The sequence below is a fragment of the Melospiza georgiana genome, chromosome 6, assembly GCF_028018845.1.
Source record: "Melospiza georgiana isolate bMelGeo1 chromosome 6, bMelGeo1.pri, whole genome shotgun sequence".
NCBI lineage: Eukaryota > Metazoa > Chordata > Aves > Passeriformes > Passerellidae > Melospiza > Melospiza georgiana.
Genome location: NC_080435.1, coordinates 17,104,150 through 17,123,066, shown reverse-complemented (window position 1 = coordinate 17,123,066; position 18,917 = coordinate 17,104,150). Strand labels below are relative to the sequence as shown.

Here is an 18,917-nt window from a genome sequence, read left to right as displayed (position 1 = left end):
TCTGTTAGCAATTGGAACTTCTGCTTAGGCTTTAGAGTTTGAAATAACTTGGAATAGGACTCCAAGCCCACTGAAGGACAAAAGCTTCAGCAATAAGACTCAGGAAAAATGAAACTGAGGAATAAGACTACAGGGGATCTATGGATCTGGCATGAAGTGCAGTCATTCATGTTTTTATTTGGTTTTTTTTTAGTTTGAGGTTTCTAAAAATTGCAAACGTTTTGTTGGCAAGAACTGTAAGGAAATAGCTGATTACAGAGGTCTGCAGGTTTCCCCTCTGACACTATGCAGAATTTGATTCTGCTGTCCATTTACAAAGATGCACCTGTATCAAATATGTGCTGCATATATGAACCTCTTAGTAAGCTAGTTCATCTTATGAAATTTGTTTATCTTCATATGTTGTAAGATTTACTGGAATGATAAAGTAAGTTAGAAAATACATTTCTTTTTTTTTTCTTAGGTCGTTGCACCATTTTCTCTGATCTGAGCATTGTAACCTATGATGGAAGTCATTTGGCTTTATTCAAAGAAGCATCCTACATTGTTAGTCAAACTCCAGATGAAACTATAACCATCCATGTCCTTGACTGTAGAATGGTAACTAACATTTATCAGCTAACAAAAGGTGTTTGGCACTGCTAATAAGATGTATCTGAAAGGCAAGAGCATAATAATACCTTATATTGTGGTTATTATTCACTTCTGTGCAATATCTATTAATTGTGCTTGCATTTCACAATACTTATGAATTGTATAACACTTTTACTCCTGGCTGTAAATGCACAGTCCCTGGTGAAACAGCTGGAAGATGAGAGGTAGGGCCATGTTGTCCTGTGGTATGTGTAATATGGACAAGGTGATGAGAGATCAAGCGGATTTACATCATTAAATGTCACTCTGTGAGTGCTGCCTTATTACCAATCACACCACAGTTGTACCAGTGTACCACCAGTCTCTTTCAATGCAGGATTATTTTTATCTGTGTTCATATGGACAAACATGGGCTGGAAACACCCATCCTCAGGGCCATAAAATACTGCAGGAATGCCAGACTGAATGGGACCAGCCTGTGCATTCCAAGTTTCTGACACAGGAGTGAGAGAGAAAGCCTGAAGGGGATCCTGTCTGATGGGGTAGTGTGGGTTGCCATGAAAAGTTCATTTCTTGTGAGCCTTTTCAAAACTCCCCTTAACTCCAGTCTCTCCTGTGAAGGCTAGGTCATTGGATGTCTACATAAATGTCCATTGCAAAGTTTGGCTCCAGGTTTCACCTAATGGAAGTTAATTTCAGAAGCTCAGTATGAATGATATGAAGACTGTGTTTGTGATGTACAGATTTGTTTTCCTCTTGTATTCAATACCTTCTGTTTTATTCACCCTTATGTAGCTCAGGAAGTGTGCATTTGTTCCTGATCCATTACTTCTGTGCTGTACATATCATACAGATTCACCATTCCCAATCTCATCCTTGCAGACCTTCAGATATGTAGTTTGTGGAATTTTTTGTCCAAACAGCTAGTCCACCATAAGATTTTTTCCCTGTATTTCAGTTTTAATTTCAAGATTTTATAATATAGCACAGTTGCTGGAAACAATGAGGTCATAGTATTTTGTTTGTTTATCCAGAGAAACTCTGTAGTCATGACTTAAAACTGCAATCACCAGTGGTTTTCCTCTCTTAATAGCATAATCTCCCAAAATCCTTAATGTCCTCCTACCTAAAACCAGTAAGCAACCAATGTATTCAGATTTTGCACATCATGGCTATGGGTGATGTATTTTTGTTTTCTCCACAGAGTAATTCAAATTCAACTTCTTTGTGCCTGGCAATGTTGAACCTAACTTATGTATCAAATCAAATTATTATCAATCGTTTAAGCAGAAAAGTAAGTATTTTGAGGGGTTTTATTTTCCTTTATTTACCTTATTTCTGCAGTCAGCTGCCTCCTCATGTGGATACCGAGGAATATAGTAGAACACCATAGGTTATATGATTCATTGTTCCAGTTTTGTAATTAAGTAAATTTCTCCTGGTAAATTCAAAGAGTCAAACTGTGATCCAAGGGTAGTTAATGAGGTAAGACTCAGAGTAAGGCACATAAATTGTTATTGTATAACAATACATAAATTGTACCTTTGGTACCTGTATTACCTTTATGGAGGAAAGCCTGACTGCTTCTGAAATTACTTAGGACTTAGATTCCTAAGCTGTCAAAAATCTGGCCTCAGTTCTTCTTCCAGACCATTAATCTCTCTTTTGTGTGTTGTTTAGATAACAGTAAATTCAAGATCTGCTTGGCCTACTGTTAGAAAATATGGATACAAAGTTGAAGATTCAGGCTTCAAGTATGCAGTTGAGACCCCAACAAAAATCAGAATTCAGTGGTTTCACAACACAGGTGTGATGATTATTGAGTTGAATAATACCAGAGAACCAAGAGCTTTGGGACTATGTGGTAAGTATAGAATAGTGCAAGAAATAAAGAATTTCAGGTGCTTTGCTAGGGAGACACATTTTCCTAATTATATAAATTGTTTATTGCAGGGTCTGTCTCAAAAATGTATTGCAGTTCACTGCAAATTTTAAGATACTGTTAGAATTAATCTACTACTAATTTTGTTTATTGTTGAAATTATATTTGTGTTTATTCCTCTCATCCCTCTTTGCCCACAGTGTTGCTTCTGTCTGTAAGCAGTTTGAACCACAGGCATGACTGCAGTTACCAAACCCAAATAAGTAGAACAGCTCTAAGTCCATTTTTTCAAATATGGTCATTTACAGATTTAGGGTTTGATAGCCATCTGATAGGAGATGGTATATGCTATTTTCAGTTTCTAAAGGTGAGAATTCGCAGGAAATGTAAACTTCAGAGAACTAATCTTAGTTTCACTGTTGGAGAAAACACTTTAGAGGGAATTTCTTAATAATGTTGCACTGTGTTAGGTCTGTTATGTGCCCTGCACTGTTTGGTCTGTGTTCCCCTTCTTTATCTTTTTCTAAAAAGTACAGCCTTGAATAAGCTGGTGGTATTACAGTTTTTGCAAGTATGTATTGACTGATATAAGTCCCCACTTTGGTAGCTGCATCTGTAAATTTATGCTGTAAATTGAAGCTGGAAATCAGGATTAAGGAGATCATATAATTACAGTGGATATCTTTCCAGTTTCAGAAAGGGCAAATGCCTGTAGCTCAGTATCAAATACCAGGAATAGCTTAGTCCAGTTTCCAGTCCTGCTGACAGAAATATGTCTCTCACAAAGAGAGTTTGAATTTATACCATTTTGAAATTTGATTGTTATCTCTTATTTGCCCTAACTTCTGTTTTCAGTACTGTTCTCGCTCTGTTTGGCTAATTGGTATTGTAACTAGATAAAACAGAAAAAAGACAACAAAGACAGTGGATCTTTATAATAAGCCTGATTCAAGTTATCCAGAGAATCTCTTTTGCCTTTACCTGTTTGTTTACTGTGTAGGGAGGATAGGGAACATCATGTTCCTGGTTTACAAGGCATTTTGACTAGATGACAACACATTTCTGTGGATGGTGTTGCAAGTACAACTTCTTCAGGGAATGTTCTGTGTATTTCTGGTGTTCACACATGACTGGAAGGTTCTCTGCATGTCTGCCTGCACAGTGCTGCCTGGTGCCACTTAAAGAGGCTGCCTCAAATGAGCTTGTTGCACTGCATCTTTTCAGGGTGAATTAGTCCAGCCTAAGCTCCTTTCTGTGTTGGTGCAAATACTAGCAGCATGCTTTCTCAGCAGCAGACTTTCATCTTTTAGCTGAACTGCTGTATTGGTAGGTCTTGATTTCTGATCTTCATGGGAATGCTAAAACTGAGATGATGATTACATGTTTGTAGCACGAGCATCCTTTGGAAGGATCCAGAAGCAACAGTGTCTTTTACAGTGCAAGGATTGGGCAAATGTGGCAGCTGTTGAAGAGCTGGGGTGGGAGATGAGGGATGTGGGAGGGGAACATGGACATTTATACAGCAAAACTGCTGAAAAAGATTTAAAGCATGTCAGTTCCAGTTGCAACCGGATCCTGCCAAGAAAAATGTGGAGTTTTAGTTTTGCTGTTTTAAACCTCCTTGTCAATGGGTAAGAGAAGTGAGAAAAGATGTCCCTGACTTGACAGCAATCCTTTGAAGTCTTTCAGAACCATCATGTACTTCCTGTCTGTGTTGCAAATACAGACTCAAAAGGTTCAATCAGACACAGTTTGGAAAGCTGTTTTACTCCCTGAAAGCCTGTTGCTGTATCACTGATTGTCATCAAGAATTGCTAAAAATGGTAAAACAGACCAGTTCTTTAGAAAGGGGTGGAATCCACAAATACTGTTTTGAACAGATAAAGAATTAGGATCATTCTTGTGGAGCCAACAGAAGAAAACACTCTAGAAGCCTGATACAAAAGTCTCAGAAACTGATTAAGATGGAATGGGGTCTGATCCATCATTCTGCTTTTCTCTATCTGCTGGTTTTTAAAGGATATTCTGAGGAGACTACTGCAATACTTGAATGTTTTTTGCTGACCACAGTCACTGTCCATGTTAAATTTCTCCTTTTGCTCCAAAGTGTTTCAAAATTTCTTACTATTTTAGTTAAAACAGAAAGAAAAATATGATGCTGCCTTCTGGTATCACATAAGCATCTTGATATTTTATGGTTGTTCCCTTTTCTGAAAACATTTACAGTTTTAACTTGTTGCTATACATGGAGGTGCTTTGCAACCTTTTTTTAAAATGCATTTTTGTTTAGTGTTTGTGCAGCTTAGGAGCAAAGTTCCAGTTTCTTTGCTGGACTGTCTGAGAAGCTCTTTGATATGCAGTAGATTTCCATTCAGAGATGCATCTTTACTTTTGCTTTCCTTCATTTTTCTGAATTTTGTGTATTTTGAATTTTGTCTCCTAATGAAGACTTTTTAAATCTACTGTAGATTGTGATACTGTCATGTAGTATAAGATTTTGAAAAGATGTTTACTTTCTTGAATATACCACTTCAAACATTTTTCACATGTGTTAACCTGGCTTTTTTTTTTTTTTTTTTTTTTTTTTTTTTTCTCTTCTGGTAATTCATAGGGTTTTGTGATAGAAGCTTGGAAAATGACTTGATGCTTCCCAACAGGACAGTTTTAAGCCAAAGCAGTTCACCCTCGACTTTTATAGACAGCTGGCAAGTGCCAGACACGTTAAAGTATGTTGGAGAAGACAGGCATCAGGAAACTAATTGCTCAGTCATGGACTGCTCAGAGTGCTTAAGAATGGTGTTGAACCAGACCTTCAGCAGCTGTCACCCTTATGTATGTTAACTATTTCAAAGCTTACATTTTGAGAGAGCTGCAGTTCAGATATAATTTTTGTATACTTGGTAATTTCACTAATGTGAAGCTACATGTAACTATATCTGTTGAATGAGATGTATATTTTAGTGTGTGCTTACAGTTGCAAGGTAAAAGTAATTGAAGAGTATGGCAGCTTGATAGGAGAGTTGCAATAAACAATTTTCAGAATTTCACCTCTGTTAGTTTTAACATACCACATAATTCATAAATCAGTCACAGGTAATTCAGCTGTATCAGAGGGATGTAGAAAAACATGAAATAGTTTTAGGATTTAATTAATCCTTAAGTCTTCAGTAATTTAACAAGTCCAGAATTGCAATAGGTAATCTGAGAACCTGCATTCTCAAAGGCTCTAGAGACAGAGTTCCAGCTTGGAGATGTGAGAGGGCAGAACAGACCCTTGAAATCAAGCCTAGAGCAAATAACAAACTCCTGGTGTGCAAATAAATTATTTGTGTGGACATATGAGTATGTTTACCATTTGACCTTTTATATACAGCTAATTTTGATGAAGAGGAGACCAAAAATAGGTAAATATGTAAACGTAAGAAGGAACCAAGTAATAGTGCCTTCTACTAGAAGAGCTGTATTACTTCTTACCTTGGCACTTATAAGAGACGAAACTAAGGAGTGTAATCATGTCAGTGTTCAGGAAGTTTTACTTTTAAATACTAGTGGATTATCTTTGTACACTAATGAAAGCTTACCGTGAGCCAAGAACTCTTGCCTTCTTTGTAGTGGATATTTTTAAAGATCAGGCTTTCCTACCTAGCATAGCCTCTATGAAGGTGCCATCTCTGTTTTTTTCCCTTTGTTAGATTCCACCTGAGCAATTCTGTGATATATGGGCTCGAGACACTGAGTACATTCAAAATCCATGTGTTTCACTAGCTGCCTATGTGGCGATGTGCAACAAATTCAATATTTGCATAGAGTGGAGGAGCTCTGATTACTGCCGTGAGTATTCTGCATGTGTGCCCACCTCTGGTTTTAGACAAAATTTGCCTAATTTAAGAGTTATTGTAAGTTGAGAATACCAATGCTTCTTGAGTCTTCATGTACTTTGATACTGCTGCAGGAAGCTGTGCCTTTGGAGATGGGATTGGGGAAATGAAACACCTTTGAGATTAGATGGAATCTTAGTGCATCCTGGCAGCAGAATTCTCCCACAGCAACACTAAAATGTAAGGCAAAATGGGATCTGTAGCTGCATCACAGCATCTCCTTATGCTGTCCATGATCACCTTGGAAAAGCCCCCTTCAGTGACAACATAAGGAGGTCTGTGGTTTTGAGCCCATTTTTTTTTAATTTTTCAGTTTGTATGGATTTTATTAGCAATAACTGTTAAAAGGAGCTCTTACAAAATATAGCTGTAAATATGTATTCTATCCATCTTGAAGGGACACATCACACTTATTTTTATACCAGAGTGATGCCTTTTCTTTGGCAAGTTATTTAGATTACTCCTTCAGAGCACTCTATGATTGATCTGTGTAGTATTTGAAAATGTTTTTGAAGTTTGAATTATTTTGTGTCAACACTGTTGCATGGTTTGTAACTCTGCTGCCAAAATGCAAACTGAAGCTTGATGAAAATGTTGTTACAAGAAGAGAAGTGCTTGCAGATTCCTTATGTTTTAATTTGTTCAGATTCCTTATGTTTTAATTTGTTATGTAGGTAAGTGGTCTGTGTTGGTGCTTCAGGCTGGTAGATCCAACTCAATTGGCGAGCACAGGAAGTTGACAAGAGGACAATAATGTGTTTTCTTAGTGTTGTCTCGTGGGATTACAACTTGAACAATGTCTGATTTATATATTTATTTCCTTCCCAGCCTTCCCCTGCTCTGAAAACTTCTCCTACCAGCCTTGCATAGCTGCCTGTGAGGTTCCAGAGAGCTGTCAGAATAAGGATGTGGCTCCTCTGGGCTCAGACTCCTGCTCAGTGCTGACAGAAGGCTGTGTCTGTGCTGCAGGGACCCTCCTTCACAGGACTCATACTGCTGTCTGTATTCCTGAAGAAAAATGTGGTATATTTGGATGTGATTTTCTTCTTTATTATCTCTGCAAGTTGGTGGTCAGACACTTCATTATTCACAAGTTGAGTTCTGGTGGTTTGGTGTTGTGTGAGTTCTGAATATGTCATTCACTTGAGGATTCAAGATACCCAGTAAACATTAACTGTGTAGGTGAGGAAGCAGGGGTTGTCCTTGTGATGCACAATTTTGCACACTTTCTCTCAGCTGGAGGATGCTCTTCAAAGTCTTTGCTTAAGTTTATGTATTCAGTCATTGTAAGCATGTTAGTCTTGGCCTCCTTTTCACCCAAGCCCTTTGCCAAGGTCCAACCTTTTGATACCCATTCAAATGACATGCAGCAGCAGTTAATTACACATTTTCAATAATAACGTGTGTATCCTGCCAGCATTCCTGTTTATTTTCACTGCAATTCTGCCTCACCACACCAAATAATGGACCAATTCTTGTCCCTAACAACATGAACCTTAAAGAATCAGTTTATGATTAATCAGACTGCTAAAGCACTGTAAATTAATAATAGTTTTGACATTCGTGAAATACAAAAGTAACTTCTTTTCAGATTGTTACTTTAAGAATGAAGGATTAGATTGGGATTTTAAGTGACTGGCCTTGCAGTGGAGGCATGAAACAAATTGGAGGTCTGGACCTTCTACAAGGTGTTCAGTGTCTTGCTTTCCTGTATAAACTCAGTCACAGACTGTCTCCTCATTCAGTGTTTTGTGGGGTGATGGACATAATCAAGCCTTTAAAACGCTGGAACTTTTTGTACTTAATAGATCCACATCCACAATGGAAAATATAGTGATCAAAATTGGAATTTAAAAGGAATTTAAAAAACTCTGTTTTCTGTTGTCCTGGTCTAGCCTGTACAGACAGCTCAGGAGCCCCTCATGCCGTGGGTGAGATCTGGAGAACTTCTTTGAGTGGATGCTGCATGCAAAAATGTGTTGACAGTGAGACCATAGTCCCAGTGGAGCACAGCTGCTCAGAGATCCACAGTTCAGAGTGTCAGCGATTTGCAGAAGTGGCCTTGCTTGTTCCTGATGATCAGACATGCTGTCCTCAGAAGATCTGTAGTGAGTGTTCCTTCATGGTTGTGAATACTGCACGTACTGGAATAGGCAGATCTCCCTTCTCTGAGGTTTGCTCTCCTGTTACACGTGCTGCTTTCGAAGAAAATGGAAATTGCTTTGGTTTGAATTTACAGATTATGTAGAAAACTGTAGAAGCTGTTTGGCTCAATATCCAGTAGGTTTTGAGGTAGAGGATAGGAGGACTGAAATAGCACTGTGTTTATTTGAATATGAATTGTGTTTCCATCAAATGTAGAGATTATTGGTTTATTTTTAATATCCAAATACAAACAAATTATCTGCATAATTCTGAGGAAAAACAAATCAGTGATTGTTTATCTGATTTATAAAGTGAGCAGTAAAAATTTATAGAAAATCTCTTTTTTTTCACTTAATTCTTGCTTAGCTTAGAAAGTTTCAAAAAGAAACTGAAAGCAATTTTCATGTTTTGACCACCTGGTATGGTGTTGCCATGAGTTTTCCAGAGGAGGTTTGGATTTTTAATTCTCACAAGGACTCAGCTCTAGTTTAAAGTTGCCTTCATGGAGAGTGCTCAAATGGTGAGCACTTCTGTATCCTGTCTCATGGGAGTTTTTTGTTGCTCCCCTGTGTTTTTGATATGCCTATATTTTGGAGTTTTGGGGTATCTAACTGCAAATACTGCTTGCCACTGCTCCACCCAACCTCTAAATGCATAGTTTAGAAGGTGCTTGTTCTCTTTTTTTTCCCTTTGTGTGGCAGTTTGTAATCAGAGTCTCTGTGAACTCCTAATCCCCGAGTGCAGCAGCTTGGAGAAGTTGGTCACCTACTACAGTGAAGAATCCTGTTGTCCCAGCTACGTTTGTGGTAGGTTTCTTTTGAAAGGTAAAGAAGGGCACTCTGTAAGAGACATTGAATAAATTAAATGGATGGACTCAGAAGGATAAGGGTAGTGTAGGTACCATTGTGAGTATGGCCATTTACAAAATTCACTTTTGTCTATAGCTCAGGGTTGGTCTGTTCCTCAGTTTGAGCAGATGTGATGCAATCTTGTGTTAAATGATGAGGCAAGATCTTGGGATACCAGGTGAAAGCTTTTCTAAAGCAGCTGGTAGTACCTCTGTACTCCACACTGCCTTTCCTTGGGACATAGTATAACACAGGAGGAATGCTGAGCTTCATCTGAGGGAATATATCTGTTGCCCTTTTTTCAGAATGTGATCCAGAAAAATGTGAGCCATTGGAGCAGATGCCAAGCTGTCAGCATGATCAAACACTGATTGCTGCTCGGGTGGAGAATACCTGCTGCATTTCCTATATATGTGGTACAGTAGCCTGAGTGGTTGCATGAGATTATGAGTGTGGTTTTGCATATGCAGTTATGTCTATTATTATCTTGCCAATTAAGACTCCTTGTATTTTAGGTGTCCCAACATAGGAAGGCTTGAAAGTGATTAAAACATTGACATTAATTTTCTAAAATATGCCAACAACCTAAAATTAATTAAACTAATTTTCTAAAAGTGCTAACAACCATTAAGAGTCACAGAATGGCTTTGTGTAACTGGGTAGTATTCCTTGGTCAAGTAAAGGACTTGTGGTGGATGAAAGAATTCAGGGCTTTTGAGATTATCCATATGCAGTGTGAACGAGATACACAAATATTTTATCTGAAAGAAAACTGAAGTTATATAGGCTTTTATTCCCTGTATCCTGCTGTCTCAGCTATGGCCCATCTTAATTGATGACAAATATCTCATATTAGAGTATTATGCATATTTATTGTTATTTATTTATTATTATTTGTTCTTTTGGGGTTTAGCCTTTCATGACTTAATTCAATAATAAAATTGCACTTTTGCCATTAGTATATGAGCTCCAATCTTACCATGCAATTGCTTTCTGTTTGATAATAATCTGATAATGAGGTGCTGTTTATTTTATTTTATTTCAAGGAGTTTATTTTATTTTCAAACAGATATCTGGGAAGGGGAAGCACTTTCTACATGCAAAAATTTGAGTGTTAATTGGAAATGTGAATTAAAATTCTGTTATTTATAGCAATCAGATTGTTTGATTGTATATTAACAGTGGCCAGCATTTTGCTCCTCTCACTGTCTGCAGAGTCCCTTTTTGACTCCTTTTTTATAAAATGAGTCTTTGCAGTGTACATATTGAAAAGTTCCTGTTGTGGTTGTCGTGTGTTCAAGTGGGAGGATAACACTGGGATCACGGGAGATGCATTCTGTTGAGGATTGAAGATTCCTGAAAAAAACAACAGCAGGAGAGAAGATCTAGAAAAATTTTTCATAACAGGGGAAGGAGGGAAAATCATGTTTGCTCACAAAAAGCCTATTGATTCTCTATAGCAGGGAACAAAGGAAAAAGGGGCAAGCTGCACTGAAAATTAGCCTTTTGTATAGGGTCTATAAGCAGTGAATGCAGAGCACCTCTGCTCTCTTTTATGTGAGTCTGGGACAAGCTTATAGCAAATTTTCTAGGCAGTAGTAAAATTTCTTCCAATGTTTTAAATTTAGATAATTGTTTTCTCCAGCATGCGGGGCTTGCTCGGATCAAATTCCCAAATGTCAGGAAGGAGAAGTTCTCATTGTGGATGGCAACACTACTGGCAGGTGTTGCCCTACATACCAATGCAGTAAGTTTGACCTGATTTTAATATTTTCAATAGCAGAGAACATGGGAAATTTTGTAGGGTTGATGTTCAGTGTCAAAGTGGTGGATTGGAGATACAAGCATAAGCAAGTTATCATCTGTAGTCCTGAACTAATAATCTTTACTTTTAAAACTTCATGTGTGTAAGGCATTTTCTGATATCTGTATCATGAAATATCCAGATTTTAATAATTTTAAGTTTCCAGAATTTGAGGCCTGAAACTAAAAGTGAGTAGTTTCAGGCCTTGAATTCACTACAAGTGAGTAGTTTCAGACCTCAAATTCTGGATATTTAAAATTATTTAAATACTTGTCTAGAGTATTTTGTACTCCATACTGTTATCAGTTGAAATCTAACAGTCAAAGATGTTATCCAAATGTATTTATTGTAAGTAGTTTACTGTATCTTGATTAATGTTTCCACTCATCTACAAGTGACAACATTGTGTTTATTGTTCTTCCTTTCCTTTGATTTCAGTCTGTGAAATCCATCGTTGTCCTGAGTTCAGGTGCGTGCTGGGCATGTCCCTGGTGGAGGTGTGGAGCCCGGAGAAGTGCTGCCCCTTCCGGACATGTGGTAAAATCACTGATTTTCACCAAAGCTGCCTTACGCAATGAGAGGTGACAGCAGCTCTGGCCCCTTGGTTTCAGCCAGCTACACCATTGTGAGCTGCTCACAAACAAATGATACAGAAAAGTCACTTCGTGCTGCAGAACTTCCTAATCTGCCTGTTTTGCTTTTCTTGCATCCTGTAGAATTTATTTCCAAAGTGGGTTATTTACTATCTTGAAAGTCTTGTAAGAGTTCCTGTGTTGGGTTTGCTGACTTTTATATCTGGAATTTTTATTCTCTCTATTGCTCTGTTGTAAGCAAATGGCATATAAATTGCTAACCTACTGTTTCGGATGTATTTTGTTTCAGAATGTGCGTGTGAAACAATCCCCAAACCACAGTGCAAACTGGTATGAAATTTATCTTGTCACTATTCTTTTAATAATTTCTTAATAAATCTCTTTATCAGTGTCTGAATAATAGTTTTATCCATGAAATATGAAATGGCACAACATCACCTCTTTTTTAGAAAATTTCTTTAGAGTAATATATATACAGTTTTTATAAGCCACCCAAGTCTAAATACCTTGCAGTACTCTACAGCCCTGATATTTCCAGAGCTTTTTATTATCATATTCTGCCCCAGTATATTAGTTGATCAGGACTGCTTTCATGCACACAGAATATAAAATTTAGGATGAAATGTTGGGTTTAAAGGGTTGAACTGAATGCTTTCAAGCATCACAGTTAATATTATTTGTTATGGTGAATGTGTTAACATACATCATGCACTCAGGCTGCTGACTAAGCAGAACCTTCAAGACATACTGCTACCCAAATTCTGCAGGAAAGTTGTTTAATAGAAAAAGATGATACAAATAAGAATACCTACTGTTGTTTCATCTGAAATTTTTTGTTTGTTTTTATACCCTCAGGGGCAGAAACTTCAGATAGATGAACTGTTTCAGAACAGTACAGAAAATGTCTGTAACTGTGTGAAGTACAAATGTGGTAAGTCAGAAAATAATTTAATTCAAAGAAATAGCCTTTCAAGTGCTAAGGGAAATTAGGAATTAAAAATCAGGCATTCACTTTGAACATGTCTAAAGAGGACAGGATTAATTTACTTAATTCACAAATAGTGTTAATTTTCCTCTATATCCTCTGTAATTACTGGGGATAAATAGACATTTCTCAGGTACATTTCTTATCCTGAAGTAGTCTTACAAAATAAAACAGTTGGAGAAGCCTGCACTGTCACTTGGGTGCAGCAAATAAAATATTATATATGCAGTTTTCATGCATGGCTATATTTGAAAAGATTTGGTGACTGCAGCGAAACATTACTTTACTATAAATGATTTGTTTGAAAGTGTCTAAAAAAGGTAGAGTAGCTTTTTCCATTCCTGTTTCACCATTTGGAATGTTTTCAGTGGAGTTTTGATGCCCAGCTGAATGTCCTGAGAATGCTGTTTGTGTTTTCTTGCAGTGAGAGACAAAGTTTGCCTGAGTGATGAGAGAGGAGTGCTGCTTCCTGGGCAGAGGATTGTGGAGCACAGTGCAGATGGCATTTGCCATATTTCCTATTGTACAAATGTGGTTGATCCCTCCACTAAATACTACAAAATAAACACATCTTCCATAGACTGTGGTGTCAAGTGCAAAGCTGTAAGGAATTCAGAAATTTAAACCAGTGTATTGTGTCCATTGGCCTGAATTACTTTGTGATTCAGGGTTTTGTTGAGCAGATGAGAGTCATAGAGCAAGTTGGAAAGACTAATTAGGATATCTCCCTCTAATGATATGCTACAACAATTCTGATGGAAGTTTGAAGAGTCTCCCTCCCTCCACTGTTTTCTCTGCTGCATAAATCTTACACAAATTCAAGTAGATAGTGAATGAATCCTTGGATTAATGGTGTGCTGCCTCCTTGCATCCTTGCAGAGCTTCAGCTGCATTTTGTGCAAACTGGTACAAGTTCCAGTTTGGCAGACATTAGCTGAATAAGAATCAGAAAGAGAATAATTATGAATAGAAGAAGAATTCTAAATGCAGTGAAAACAGCTTTATAAAATAAGTAAATGTTACATTGTCTTTTTACAAGATATTATACATAACCATGGGAATATTGTACAGATTTTTTTTTCTCTGATTTTATAACTACTTAATGGCTAATGTGTAAAAAGTTAAGATTTCACTGGTTCTTGAAGTAAGCTGTCACATTTGAAAATGGTAGAAAGACCAGTTAATTCTCTCAGATTTGGAACTCCTCCCCTTTTACGTCACTTAAGATTAAATGTATTTTATAAAAGCCTCACGGGTGTGCAGTGCCAGTGTAAGCCATGTGGTTTTGAAAGTTATTTTAAAAATATGCCTAGAATCAGATACCTGAAAAAAATCTGCCTGTTACAGTAGTAAAACATTGAGCTGCACGATGATTTTACACAAGGAGTAATCCATTTGATTTTGGCAGAACCAAGTCTATCAGCCTCCAAAAGATTTGACAACTTGCTGTGGTAGCTGCAAGAACTTGTCTTGTCTCCACACTTTCAGCAATGGCACAGTTACCAGTTTTAAGGTGAGTTTGCATATTTTATTCCTTCAAAATATTTAGAAGACAGCAAAAATCACAAAATACTGTACATAAAAAATGTGCAGAAAAGAGCTTTATTTGGCCAAATACTAGGAATAGTTTTGCATGTAAACAATATTAATTTCCTGGAAAGTCAACCATATAACTGTCAACAAAAATTAAAGGATTCCGATATATATGAAAAAATTACCATCAACTTGACTATTTTAGAACCTGCTTAACATTATGTATTTTTATTGGACTTTCAAATGCAGTACTTAAACAGAATATGCATTTAAATTGTTTTTTGCTGTATTACTGTTGATTCAAGCAAGATCTTGTTCAATGAAATATTTAAATTAACACTTAAAATACTGTTTTTGCTGAGTAAATTTTCTGTTTTAAAATGTTTGACAGCCTGGTGCTGTTTGGATTTCAAGCTGCATCAGATATGAATGCACCAACACAGCAATAGGACCAGTTCTGGTGTCCTCTCCAGTTGGGTGCCCACCCTTTAATGAAACTGAATGTGTCAAGGTCAGTGTCCAAATCACTGTTTGCATTCTAGCTGTGATTTATGTTTGCATGAAAAGATTTTGCTCTGACAAAAGATGCTTTTTTTCTCAAGAAGGGAGAAATTATTAATTTTTGTAGTGCCTGTATATTTTGCTAGACGTTTAAAGGTGAAAGGGATGGCCACACATCAGACTACTGTGCCACCGGGCTGCTGATTTACAGAGCTGGACACAGTTCTTCTGGTTCTTAGAATATTTATTTTAATTGGGGTTTGTAATATCAAACTAGTCTTCATACAACTGTCTGAACTTGGATGTTTTTGTGGGCTGAACCTCCTCTTTCTAACATTTTTGATGTATAGCAATGTGACTCAGCGTAATGATCAAAAACATTGAAAAAAGGCAAGATTGTCTGAAAATCAGGAGCATCTACAGCGGCACGTAAAGTTTTATGAACTAGTTTTAGAGCAAGAGCAAAAATTTTATTTGAATATGCAAACAAGATTATTCTAAGTGCCAGGGAATGGAGGCAAGGAGAATTCTCTTGCTGCTCTCTATAGTTTTACATTTACATGTGGATAGAAAGATATTCTGTTTGGTGGATGATGTTACACAAGCAGGGAGGAGTCCTGCAGGAACTGAGTGGCTTCAGTTCTTCCTCACAAATAGCAGTGGGTTGGCTCCTCAGAGCTGTCTCAGCTGTGTAGCCAAACCTTCATCCATTCACCAGAGTGTTGCATTTGCCTGAACAATGATGCAGACCTTTATCTGAGAGATATTTCTAATAGTGCAGATACATGGGAATGAATGCTTGAAAAAAATCAAGTTTTTCCTCTTTATTTTCTCTCTTGGTCAGGTTGGGGGCTATGTTGTGCCATTCTTAGAAGGATGCTGCAAAACATGTAAGTGATTATTGACAACTGCTGCCTCACAAGTCTGTGATCTCTTACCTTATGAATAAAGTGAATAATTTCCCATATAAAAGCTTGATTCACATCTCAAAGCCTGTGCTTTTCCCAGGTTTACTCATGTAACTAATGCATGTGGAGTGGAGTTAAATCAAAAGGAAACACTTTAATATGGAAACATTTACTCCACTGATAGTGATTGTAACTGGTCAGGTCACTGAAATTGCTACCTCAACAATTTTGTAGCTCTTGTGTAAAATTTTAGGTACTGCATTAGGTAAAATAAAAAGTGCTGTATTTTAAAAGGCACCTTAAAACAGTGCTTCATCTACATTAATATCTTCATATTTTGTGAAAATGGAGATTGATCTATGTGGTTTGTAAGTTAATTTTGTAATTAATGAATATAGTAATTAATAGACAGTTTAAAAAACCTTCAGGCAGTATCTTTTATAACATTCTACAATTTAAAAATTCTCCCCTACTTGATTATTTGTGAGAACTAATAAAGATTCTCTGAGGGGAAAAAACCAGAATGGAAATTTAAGTTTGAAAGATATTGTGTCTTAATAGAAATCAAGAAAATAGAAACAATTTTCTTTCTTAACACATTGTTACATAGCTGAAACATTTTGGTTGATCTCATGAAGGCCTTAGGCTGAAGTTTGATACTATTGACTTTTTTTATACTGGGCAGTATAATAGTATTTAAAAATGCAAACCCACTGACTTAATTTGCATAAATGGCTGGAATAGTGACCCATTCCAGACAGGGAAGAGAACTGGAGAAAGTGCAGTATTTCCTGCTGGGTGGGATGGAGCTTGCACAGCTGTGACTACCTGACATGGTACCATGTGCACGGTTCCTGCAGTGGGTTATGTGCTGCCAGCTGGGAGGTAGCTTTTGGTGCTACTGCCTTGCATTACATTTTTTGGGAAAAAATTTATGGAAACTGTACAAGATTTATCTGGGCTTTTTTTCTCTGCTCCCATTATAGAGGCATGATAATTACCAAGTTTTTCCCAGGGGTGGACCTGTGTTTCAAGCACTTGTCCTACCTAGTTCTTTGGCAAATTCTCGATTCTCAGGCACTCTGAGATCAGTTTTTGATGATCATAAATTGCCTTTCAGTGCCCTAGCAGGCAAATAAACCAGCTTCTGAACAAATTAATGAGACAGTTAAACATGCATTAAGCTACTCTTCAACAGGGCAGATCTTGCTGCTATGCTTAGAGAAAGATTATAACCATGCTCCTTAGTTGTTAAAGACAAAAGTAAATTAGCCTGGGACATGCCTCACAAGGTAAAATTAAACCCTTGAGGAACCCAGTGACTTCTGAGATGCATTTACAAGTACATTACTAGAGTTTTGATTTCACACCTGTTTGTGGACAACACAGAACCTCTGTGAATCATGTAGCTCATTCTGACTCCAAGCAAACTGCCATGAGAGCTGTCAGCCAGCTGTAATTCTAGGAGGTGTTTTATGAGAAGGATTATCAGTGTTTTGTTTTCTTTTGAGGTAATTCGCCATTAGAAACAATTGTGATTTTCAATTTCAGTTTTAATTAATCTTGAAAATGAAGAGCCAGGAGCTCCATCAAAACCTAGAGAGGAAATTACTCTATTTCTGTTGTAGCCCCAAAGGACATACAGGACTCAGGACACCAGATTGGCTTGGCTATACCAAGGTAGACCAGATCCTTCCTGGTTTACACATGAGGTTAACAATGAAGCAATGCCTGGATGTGGTACTCAGCTGCTGGTACATCCCTGCCTCAGCAGAGAAGCAGGGCCAGGTGACATCCAGAGGTCTCTTCCAGCCTCAGCCATTCTGTGATCCTGAAATGTACAAACATCTTAAAGCTGAATTCTGTTTTCCAAAATCTAGTAACTCCCAAATGTTTTCATACTTCCAGAAACCCTCTGTAACACGTGCTCTGTTCAATGTGTAATATTCTCACCAGGTTCTTCAGTGTCAGTGCTCCTCCCATTCCCTGTTAGCCCAGTCACTCCTACAGCCTATGCTGGCTGTCACACAGGTACCTTTTCCTGAAATAAGTAGGACCAACCCAAACAGCATCATTGTTGATTTCCAACAATGTACTCCCTGATAGGAGCGCCAGACCTCTCGTCACCCAATTATTGCCAAAGCTGCAGTGTAGCACAGCTGCTCATGGTTGCTCAGAGTGGCTCCATTTTGGTTTTTTTTGGTTGTTTCTCACTTTGCACTGTGTGGGCGGTGCATTGTTGTCAGCCAACAATGTACTGTTGGTAGTGAGCACTTGCATAGTCTTTAGCTTGCTGCATGTGTAAAATTGCTGTGTTTAAAAGGGTAAACTAATTCCATCGTGCACTAGAACATAGAGGGTAAACTAATTACAGTGCACTAGAACATAGAGACTAATTGCTTTGCTTGTTAAAGCTTCTTATGTCAGCCACATTTTTGCAGATGATGTGTCATATGGTTTTGCTTCCAGTGCCGTGTACAGTAGAAGCAAGTAATTGTTTTCCCATCCATAGTTAGGACAATGTACTGAAAACAGCAAGCCTGTGCTTAGTCCATGAAAATTGGAGATTATCTTTGTTCTTTTTCATAAAGCATGTTAATTCTTTGAATTGTAACATGCTTGTTTTGGCATTTATTTTGTGAAAACAACCCTCTAAATTTCTGGAAGAGAGATTATGTTGACTGTAATTTTGTACACCACTGAGGGATACATCCTACATCTAACTACACTTCTGACTCCAGGACTACTGAATCAAAATCTGCATTTCTCTTTCATATTGCTGTCACAACAAATGACCACAGTGTTATGAGTCAACACAAAAACCAAGCAAGGATTTTCAACCATACAGATGGTGCAAAAGAATCTCATTCTATTATGACACATTTAAAATGCTCCCATGTTTTGTAAGGTTCTTCATGTAAATGTATATTTGTTGTAAAGCTCATTAAAAAGGCAATGGATATTAGAATGCATGCATGGAAATACAATTTATATTTATTTTGTATGAGATACAATGTACTTTCATCATAGCCTGGATGAAGTCATAGTCACAGCTGCACTGAATTCTCCACCCTACACACCATGTATAATGTAAAAGAAGAAAGAACCATGAAAAGAACTGTGAAAAACACAAAATAATGGTGAGTTGGGGTTTTTTTAAAATCAATTTATTTTTTCCTTCATTTCTCAATTTACTTTTTTCCTAAGCAAACATAATTCAGTGACAGTCAAGCAGTAGCCAGACAT

General features: G+C 37.4%; 1 protein-coding gene across 1 annotated transcript in view; it reads left to right on the top strand.

The window, feature by feature from the left end:
• Window positions 1-18,917, top strand: part of OTOG (otogelin) — a 93,013-nt gene that overhangs the window by 70,862 nt on the left and 3,234 nt on the right. The window contains exons 38-54 of the mRNA XM_058026465.1: window positions 464-600; window positions 1,799-1,888; window positions 2,275-2,458; window positions 5,088-5,308; window positions 6,169-6,307; window positions 7,183-7,377; window positions 8,250-8,462; window positions 9,201-9,305; window positions 9,653-9,763; window positions 10,993-11,094; window positions 11,590-11,688; window positions 12,034-12,074; window positions 12,600-12,675; window positions 13,154-13,332; window positions 14,138-14,242; window positions 14,654-14,773; window positions 15,608-15,653. Of these exons, the coding sequence (XP_057882448.1) occupies window positions 464-600; window positions 1,799-1,888; window positions 2,275-2,458; window positions 5,088-5,308; window positions 6,169-6,307; window positions 7,183-7,377; window positions 8,250-8,462; window positions 9,201-9,305; window positions 9,653-9,763; window positions 10,993-11,094; window positions 11,590-11,688; window positions 12,034-12,074; window positions 12,600-12,675; window positions 13,154-13,332; window positions 14,138-14,242; window positions 14,654-14,773; window positions 15,608-15,653 (2,163 nt within the window). The remainder of the gene's footprint in view (window positions 1-463; window positions 601-1,798; window positions 1,889-2,274; window positions 2,459-5,087; window positions 5,309-6,168; window positions 6,308-7,182; window positions 7,378-8,249; window positions 8,463-9,200; window positions 9,306-9,652; window positions 9,764-10,992; window positions 11,095-11,589; window positions 11,689-12,033; window positions 12,075-12,599; window positions 12,676-13,153; window positions 13,333-14,137; window positions 14,243-14,653; window positions 14,774-15,607; window positions 15,654-18,917) is intronic.